Raw genomic sequence first — 10,234 nt, forward strand, 5'->3', positions numbered from 1 at the left:
ACGGCACAAGTCTCAGAGCCGGCGGGCCGATCCAGCAGCCGCAATGGGGGAGACGGTGAACTGGTGCCGGAGGGGGCAGACATGTTGGATCGCGTTAAAGCTACTGGGATAACAGAAACATTTTAAACTGTAAGAGAAGTGTGTATTTCTTATCACAGAGGTTAAAGGTGAATTGTTTTATTCTTATGAGTAATTTTTGAAGTGAATATTCCCCCGTGGCTGTGGAGTAGATGGTATCATCCATTTACGTCACAGCGTGGACATGAAAAAAAAAAAAGATATTTTATTTTTCGTTACTAGCTGTAATTGTTTGTAACGAAGAAATTAAAATAATTTTATTTCAATTTATTTTGAGTTATAGAAAGCTCTGCCTGTAATTCTGACGTTTAATAAAAACGGATGTAGATTAAATTTTTGAGGTCCTTCCGTTTGTTTTCTTCAACGACCGTTGAATTAACAAATTGTGTTTATTTCCTGCCACCTACTGGATCATCTCGAGCACTGCTATTAATTTAAAAAAAAAACGAACATGCAACACATAGTATAAAATAAAATAAAATAAAATAAAATAAATTTAGCATCAGGACCAATATAATTTAATATACTTCAAAGATATATAATAAAACAAAACAAATTACAAAGAACAAAATAAATATAAAATCTCAACAATTCATAGTGTTAATCCTTAAGAACCAAAACATACGTTAAAATTGACATTAGAAATAATGAAACCAAACATATTTTCAAAAGTAAATTATTGTCTTTAACAATTTCTCAAGTACACATCACATAAACCTTGAAAACATGCAAGGAAAATTAAATGTGCTGAAAGAAGTGAAATAAATAAATAAAATAAAAATAAGTAGATAAATAAGTGAAAAAGTCTCAATTTCTTAACAACAAATTTCTCAAGGATGTATGGCATGGAAGTTAGGAACTATATAGTAAAATACACATTGAACTAAAATTGTATTTTTAAAGAGTCATTAAAAAGAAACAAATAAATACAGTAAAATATGCACCCTGAAACAGTTTCTAAAGTATGTATCATGTGGACTTTAAGAATTGGTGGGCCACATTATTTATATCAAAAGAAAACCGAAATAAAACAAAAACAAAATAAAATAAAATGTAATTATTGTCCTTAAAGAAAAATCTGTGCAGGATTCTTTTTCTCAGAATGAAAACAAAACCCCTAATTCTCCATGTGCACAAAAACAAGAACATTTATGTTTTACTGATGCCAGATACAAGGCACATTTATTTAGTTTTGTGTAATTTTGCTTAATAACATTTGTATTATCAGAAACTGTGTTGTCTGCGCCCTGGTGGGTCATCAGGTTTACTGCTGCTCTCTTTAAAATATAATTACTGTAATTCTAAATAGACACCATAAACGTGTATCAAGGTGAGATAAAACAAGCAAGGTAAGATATTAATAAATTATATAACATTAAATAATAAAAACAACAAAACATAAATAAAATTGTCTTTAAAACATTTGTCAGGACCTCAGTTTGCTCATTTTGTCGTACAAATAGAGAGAGAAACAGAGAGAAAGAGATCAGGAAACCTAAATGATAATGAATGTGAATAATTATGTTCTTGTTTATCAGGTAAACACATTTTCTGCATTTCATTAAAGTTCAAATTTGCCAGTTAACCAAACTGAGCTATTACTAAAACTGAAAATGTTTTGTTGAAAATCAGAATGGGATGAGAGGAGATGTTCACACCAACTCTGTTAGACTCCTGACCGCCACAAACTGACCAAACCAACTCATGCACTCACAAGCATCGAGATATAAAATCTTTGGTCGAGTGCGGACCGGTCACAGAAGCGTGTTAATTGGAAAGTGCTCATCTATAGGTTCACTGCTAAATATTTTACTTTAGGTGTTCATGAAGGGAATTATTGGATGTGTGCACACAAACACCGCAAAAATATAGAAATGAATTAAAATAAACATACAAAAAAAAGGAGGGAAACCACAAGTCACAAAAATAAAGACAGTCTCTTCAAATTCTACTTTATGTGTATTAGGGTTTGTACTAGAGCCAGAGTTTGACCATGATGAGTCCTAGAACTGCCAAACACTGTTAAAGTAGAGATATCTGAAGCAAACAGTGACAATGATTGTCTTCAGAGCTTTATATAATATAAATATGTTTATATTATTGTTAGAAATTGTTCTGTCTGGTACATTTCTGTGTAAGTTCATCACTTGTAAAATGAATACATGACAAATTGAGCTTTTACCTTCTTGAATACTGTACTTTTATGAATGCTGCACAGCACTTTGATGGAGTTAATATCTGTTTTTAAAATGCTTTATAAATAAAACTGACACTGACACTGAATACTCGTATGATTTGTAAGGACTACTGCCTGCCGAAGATCACTGGATGATTCTTGTGTTAGTGAATCCAGTGGATTTAGAGTACAAACTAGCAATTCTACAGGAAATAATTGTTGGGACTTGAGTATAATTTTACTTGCATGTACCAACCAATCATTACAGTATTTAAGATGGCTTGTAATGGCAGCCGATTGTGTTTGACAATGAAATAGTGATAAAGAATTTCAGCCCGATTTGGTCTTCCAAACAAAACTCCTCCATGTGTTTTATTGTTGCTATATTTTAATAATTTCTTTATTCTCACTTACGATTCAAACTGCTTAATCACAATACAGAGAAACACACTTGAAGAAGAAATCTGATTAAAAACAAGAAAAATGTAAAACTCCGGTCAGGAGCCTCATACTATGTCAATAGACGAGGTCGTAGATTTTGTTTTGACAAACAATTTAAAGCAAATATTGCATAACTAATGGAAAAGGTTATTGATATGCTGTTTTGTGTGAAAACTCACTTCAGAATAAGTCAAATCTCTGAAGTGAGTTCCACAGATTTTGCAGAAAAGTCTGGCTAGTAGTTTTAAAACTCGTCACTCCTGGGGCATCATCACTTTGTTGTCTTGTAGGAGAGAAGGGGTTGGTGTTGTTGGATTATTCTCTCCTTTGCTGCCATTTCTGTCTCACCCCACTGACATTCCCTCTCAGATTCTGGGTGTCCAATTGCCTAGTTATTTCTGCACTAATCCCCCTCCCCTCACGCTCTCCAAATGCTCCATACATTCAGCTCCACAGTGGAGCGAAGCCACCTTCAGCCAGACATCAAAAATAGCCCAGGGGCAGGGAGGGGACTGGGTTGGCTTCAGACCCCAGCGGAGGATCCAAAAGAATCATGTGGACAACTTTATCCTCCCATAACACAGAAACAGATAGTGAGGAGGTCTGAAGATCCAGTAACCCAATGATACACAACTGAATAGGCTAGCAACCCACCAAATCAGAGGATTTGAATCTCTATTAAAGAAAATCAAGAGTGTGAATCTAGCGGCTGATTCTGGAATATGAAGCTCAGTGTGGCATTGTGTTTTGCTGGGGTCTTTGGGGCTTTGGCAGCAGCATTTATCTTCCTTTCTTTTGGAACTGATTACTGGCTTTTAGGCTCACAAACCTGCGACCCAGAAGATAAGGAATCTAAAGACAGTCTGACAATTACGGTGAGTACTGATCTCTAAAAGGCTGCAGGTCAGGGAGAATATGAGAACAGCTGTATTCACTACAAGTTTGGACTAGTTAATGAAACTAGAATAAGACAAGCTGTTTTTCTCTTCATGTTGTGTTTATTACTGTATAACATTCTCCCCAGACATCAACTCATTTAGTTTCTGACATTCAACAAGATTCAAAGATCAGCTGCTCCGATTATTTTCTCAGCAGCTGGACTACGGAGTGGAGAGGGATCCCTGTAATTCGACTCTGTTTAATGTAATATGTGTGCAGCTATGCAGTGATTGAGGAAGAGCTTGTACCGTGTGCCTCTAAGATAGAAATACAAGTCCCTGTAGTCACAAAGGCATGATGGTGTATTATATATCACCGAGTAGACCATACTTAGCTTTCCAGCTTCCAGAGTGGGCTTGTACTGACACCGACACTGGACAGCAGGACCATAAAACTAGTGTGGTGCTGGGTGTGCCGGCTACACTGAGATGTATTACAAGTGTGACTCCTTATGAAGCTTTAGGTTGATGATCTGATGTACAGAGAAGTTTCTAAGTTTCAACAAGATATAAAGATTTTATGCGATCAAAGTAGTTGTGAGATGAAAGGAAACAAATGTTTTCGTATAATTATACCACATTTTTAAGATTTTTATATTGATAAAATCTTTAAAAGGTGTGGCATGCATTTGTGTTCAACTCTCTTTAACATCTAGTGTAATCAATTGATTTTGGAAATCAAATAAAGCATTAATCACTGAGACAGCTCCTTGGACAAAATACTATTTTATCAAAAAATAAAGAAACTGCAGAGATCTTCAGCTCAGGTTATAGAATTGGTTGAGAAGACAACTGTTAATTGAACACTGCTCAACTCCAGCCTGTGTGGAAGAAGGATGAGTAAAGCCATTGTTGAAAGAAGCCACTAGAAGTCAAGCTATGTAGGGGACATAGCATGTTTGGAAAGGCAGAAGGACCAGAAATTCAGCTTGTGTGCCTATATTCATCCGCATTGTGCAACATAGTGGTGACAGCATCATGCTGTGGGAAAGATGGTCATAGTAGATGAGAAGAACTAAATAAAGAAAGATTGTTGAAGAAAACCTATTATAACTTTCTAAGGGTTTAGACAATTAAATGATTTTAATCAAAATACGTTTCAGTGTCAGTGAATATCAAAGCCAAAATGTAATTTAAAAGATGTGGCATTAATTGGGAAAGCTTTTGAAAACCTGGTATGATTTAACCTTTATGCTTATTCTTTACTTTGTGTTCATATTTATCAATAAATCAATAAAACTGATTAAAGGTTGTGGTTCGGGGCGCGTGAATGCATTTTAAAGATACGGAAAACAGACCTGATTTACTGCGCTTAGTAAGAATTTCTTAATAAGAAATCAAATGTCTTTTTTTCTCCTTTCTAAAACATAATGAGAAAATACATCCTCCCTATTTCCATCACCATTTATCTGGTGAATGAAGAGCCTGCAATCTCAGTTGGCACCAAAGAGGAGCAGCCAGAGGTTAATGGGCCTTGCTCAGCTCAACCTTTGACCTTCTTTAGCAGCTGCACAGACAAAGTGGCAGCAGATGCTGCAACTGTATCTCATAGGTTTGAGAAAGTGCCACACCTAGCAGGCCTCATACAGTACTTTGCCAAACACATTGAACCTTTTTACCAAAACATTGTTTTATAACTCAAAACAGTGTATTTTATTGGGATTTCATGTGACAGAGTAAAGCAAAGTAGTACTTAATTTTGAAGCAGAAATAAAATAATGCATGATTTTTAATATTTGTTTCATCAAAAATATAGTAAAAGTGTGGCATGCATTGATATTCAGCTCCCTTATCCTGATAGCTCTAAATAAAAGTCAATGTGATTGCATTGTATTTTAAGATGTTTGAATATTTTTCACGAGACACAATATTAATTATATTAATTAAAGCTGAACATACTCAGTGTACATCTTAAGTTCCATATTTGTTTTGTGAATCTCATTTCAGCTAGCCGTTGATGTGGTGCACGACCAAAGCAGCAAGATCGTTTCATTCCATTCTGGTTTCTTCTGGAGTTGCTATTCTGGAATCCTTCCGGATGCGTTTCTCAACACGATGGTGACAAAATGGTTCTGTGAGCGAGCATCATTTTATTGTTTGAACTGACATTATTTTTTTTTATTTAATCACAATACTCATTCATTTTCACTAAATAAAGTGAAAACATCAATAAGAGTGAAATAATCTGCTCATACAGGAGGAGCAGAGTTTGTTTCTCTATTATTATTGATAGAAACGTCCCAAACTCTCATGTGACTGGATGAACGAGGCAGCACCATGTGATGTTTTTCATGTCGTCTGTCAGCTGGTTATGTGTCACCCGTTTTTTTTAATGGTCACTATGGTGACACAGTCTGCAGAAATAAAAAGGGGCCTTCTGAGAATTTATGAAATTTCACATGAGTAATGAGAAGATATAAAATCATACTGTAGGTTGCAAACTAATGAGTACAACTAAGTGCTGCTAACTTTAATTTCTGTAGCCGGTGTTAAAATATGTGCATGTCTCTTTTCTGAAGTGGACAAGTCTTTCATAAAAGCCTGCTACCCTGGCTACCTGTTCCCTTTCCCAGAGCCAGGTCCTACCAACAGTACAACAAAAGACAATACAGCTATCAGTGAGTATCATTCATACAAATTATGATGCAGCATTTCTCTGCAGCAGGCTAATATCTCCACTTTCTCCAGTCTATGGAGGCTTCTGGAGGATCTTCATGCTCATTAGTGTGGCAGCGGTAACTTTCGGAGGGTTCCTCATCATCTGTGCGGCTCCGTTTGCGAGCCACTGTTTGTACAAAGCAGGAGGCGGCCTCTTCCTGACATCTGGTGAGTTTAATCCAGGGGCGTGAGTGACTAAGCACATGTTTTTCTGAGCATTAATGTACTGAAAATACCAACCCCCCAGAGTGAATTTCAGCCTCTTTAAAAGGCGCCGATGTTCATAACTCAGTAGTTCTTATGGGTTATTAAAAATCAAATAAGTCTTTTATTCATCTAAATTGTGAGTTTCTCATTTCGAGTGAGCTAACAATTGCACTAACAAAAGAGGAGATGTCTTAAAGCTGAGATGAAAATCAATAATTTGTTTGAATCTAAGATGCAATTATGTAAGTCATTGTAATGGATTCATTCAGACATTTATGATCTACTTTAATTTAAAAAATTAAAAAAGGGGAAAGAAAAAACAACAGAAACCTAAAGTTTTGGAAACAAAGATAAGATTATTGCACCACATTCTGCACAAGATTACAGGCCTTGTGACTGAGTCGGGTTATTTTATGGATAAAAGTTAATTAAGTTCTGTTCTCTTTGTGTCTACAAACACCTGGCTGCCCTTTAACACCCTTTACTTCTTGAACAGGAGCCTTCACGAGGGACTGATTAGCCAATCAGAGATGGAATTTAAAGTGATTATAGCTACAAGCTGACGGGGACTAAAATGTTCAAAGTGATTGGTCTAACTGTGTGTAATGTGAGAAAATAAATTATTGAGCAGATGCTGAATATGACTTACAGTGAGGGAATTTCAGGACTTGAAATCATCCCAGGCTCACTCTGTAACTCTTCTCTGCACCTGCAGGTTTTTTCATGCTGTGTGCCGTGGTGATGCATGTGGTGTGGCTTCAGGTCCTGAATGTGGTCCAAACCTTCATCAACGAACAGCGAGCTTCCCAGTGTCCAAACTTCACACTGAACCTCAGCTACGGTCTGTCCTTCGTGTTTGCCCCCATTGGGATCTTCTTCTCCCTCTTGGCAGGCCTTCTGTTCCTGCTCATCGGTCGAACTGTAAAGATTCAACACTGATTGAAATGTTTTCGCTTTTCACGCCCGTCTGATACCGTGTCATCGGGACTCTGTGGATTCGTTCTCTCCTCTGTGGTTTTAATGATCTGACAAGCTTGAACATTTTGGAGTGAGACACTTGCTTTGTTTTCTTGTGCAGTTTTGATAAATGGTAGCCTGAGAAACAGTGCGATGAAAACATATTTATACCCCTTTTACTTTTTCCAGTTTTGTCACTTTGAAGTCTAAAATTTAAGTCAATTTCTATTGTTTTTAGATTGATCAACACATAGCAGTACATAATTGTGAAGAGGGAGAAAAAGAATAACACTTTTCCAGCATTGCACTCACCCCCATTTACTCTGTTGCCAATTAGTAAAGGCCAGTTGAGGCAGCTGTCTTGGAAAGTCACTCGATTAGAAAATATAGCCAATGTTTGAGTAACTTGAGCTCAGCCAAAATCCAGCTGTTCTGCGAAGGTCTCAGAGGTTTCTCAGAGAACAATGAACTTTGTTACGATAAAAAAGAGAAACATTTGGTCTTAGGAGGTGTAAAGCTTGCAGAGACATACTCCAAAAAATGAACTTCATTAAACCCCCAAAAAATTAGATTCTGGTGTAAATTTCATTGTCCAAGTTTCTTTAAATAGTCAGAAGGTTTTTATCTGTGGGGAGGAATATTCTTGTTCAGCGACTTTTAATTGCAACAAAAGGGAATTTTACAAAGTATTGATTTCCAGAGGGTGAATATAAAAGCATGACATTATTCCAGGATTTTTATTTTAGGAAATGTTGAAAATCTTGTAACATTATGATCATCACTGTTATCTAATGCATTTTGCTGGTCGATCATATAAAATCCCAACATTTTTGTCAGATTTGTGCATTAGGGGTTGTAAATACATTTTCTCAAGGTTCTGTAGTTTTTAGGTCACTTTGTAAAATTTGTGTTTTTTATTTTATTTTGTTGAACAATGCTTATTTTTATTTTTTATTTTTTTGCATTAGCACAAGACGTTGAAGGAGTACATTTCTATACAAATTCTAATTTTTCCGCACCATGAGTCCAAACCGGGTACAGGATTGTCCCTGCGGTACATTTTTCAACTGTACATTCACAATAGTGGAAGCAGCAATATCTATATTAGTTTTAGTTAAAGAATGAATTTGTGTGATTTCTCCGCAGCAGAGTGGCTTATGCATGATGCTAAGTATTAGGCTGCAGCTGGAGGTATAAAGGCTTCAGTTTTGTTGGTGCAATGTTGGAGCTTTATACACAGACCTATCAGTAGACTTTTTAAATAGGATTATTGCTGTTTTAGTCAACGTTTTTGCAATAAGAATGCTTTCATGTTATGCAATATAGCAAAGTATTTTCAGCCTATCACACTCACCGTTTCATCCTTTTCTAAGAGATATCAGATTGATAATGAAGATAAAATTGTAGAATATCCTGGTGACTTCATTCTGATGTGATGATGTTACTTACTGATCAAGTCGGTTCACGTCTGAAGCAACAGTTTTATGTTGGTGGCTTTACACTATTTGCTGTAAATGATTTTATCACAACTGCAAAAAAATATTAAACTGTTTGTGCTCTTTGACTGTGAAGTAGTTAATTTTATTTGTCCTGTTCAGTCTTAAAATGATAATTTTCTCCAAAATAATAGAAAAACTTCTCACATGACAAAAAAATGAATAAATTAGAAAAACTTACTACTAGGCAGATGGGGAAGTCATGACTTATTTTTACTTAAATTTGCAGAGTCCTGCATATTTGTGCTTGTTCCAAGTTTTTTTTCAGTCTGTGTGGTGGACAAGTGTTGGTTATCAAAGTTGTTGCATGAACCATTCAACAACTCTCTCATTTAATCACAGCTAAAGCTGATGGCTCAAAATAACTTGGTTAAGTTTTAATTTATATAAGTACTTCCAAAAATGAATAATTAACCTTTACTGACTCTCAAACACTTTGTCATCAGAAAATATCTTTTTATTTTACTATGTTTGCTATAACATGTTTAGAAGCAAATACCAGGTAATGCACTTTGTATAAATTTAAATCAGTATTCCTGTTCGTAAATACTGTGTGCATAAACTGCAAAAAATTCCTGTGCAGTTTTGTCAAATTTTATTTCTAACAAGATGCACAATTATTTCTTCTTTTTAAATTTTATTTTAAAGCTTAAAAATATCAGAAAAAATACTTATGAGTTATAATTTTTATATCAGTTGATATTAAAGCAGAGTAATTATTTCCTGTTTTATGTGTTAATAATATGAGAACATTTCTCCATTTGCTAAATGTCAAAATATCAAGGAAAACATTTTTTTTCCATAACGTTTTGTATTACTTTTATTCAAATATGTAAAGATTACTTTCACAAATATTACCTTTGAACAAAATGAGAGAGCCCAAATTATGATTATATAAAAAGATGGTTGGAGGCAAAGCTGTGAATGTATTTTAAGGCAACACCTCAAACTCTGCTAATTTCCAAATAGAAGCAAAAGATCTTGTAAAGATGCTGGTAAAAGAGTCAATATCCGACGGAAAGGGGTCTGAAAGGCCACCCAGCGAGGAAGAAGCCATTACTCCAAAAGTGACTCATGAAAAAAAAAATTTGAAAATCTACTCAGAGATAAAGACCCAAAGGAGGAACCTTTTATTCTCCATCCCAACTGTGAAGTGTAGGCATGGCAGTATCATACTGTGGGTTGTTTTGTTGTGCCTCTCAAAATAGATGGCATATTAAGAAAACAACATCTCAATAGATTAACCAGGAAGTCAAAATTTGGGTGTGAATAGTTCTTCCGAA

At 35.4% G+C, this 10,234-nt stretch overlaps 1 protein-coding gene across 1 annotated transcript; it reads left to right on the forward strand.

Annotated features, from left to right (window-relative positions):
- The first annotated feature begins 3,228 nt into the window (after window positions 1-3,228).
- tmem182a (transmembrane protein 182a) lies at window positions 3,229-9,026 on the forward strand. Its single transcript, XM_028023912.1, has 5 exons — window positions 3,229-3,570; window positions 5,581-5,707; window positions 6,153-6,251; window positions 6,322-6,459; window positions 7,214-9,026. The coding sequence occupies exons 1-5, from the start codon at window positions 3,418-3,420 to the stop codon at window positions 7,435-7,437; spliced, it is 741 nt and encodes a 246-aa protein (XP_027879713.1). The 5' UTR covers window positions 3,229-3,417; the 3' UTR covers window positions 7,438-9,026.
- The last annotated feature ends 1,208 nt before the right edge of the window (window positions 9,027-10,234 follow it).

The sequence above is a fragment of the Xiphophorus couchianus genome, chromosome 7 (genome assembly GCF_001444195.1).
Source record: "Xiphophorus couchianus chromosome 7, X_couchianus-1.0, whole genome shotgun sequence".
Classification (NCBI taxonomy): Eukaryota; Metazoa; Chordata; class Actinopteri; order Cyprinodontiformes; family Poeciliidae; genus Xiphophorus; species Xiphophorus couchianus.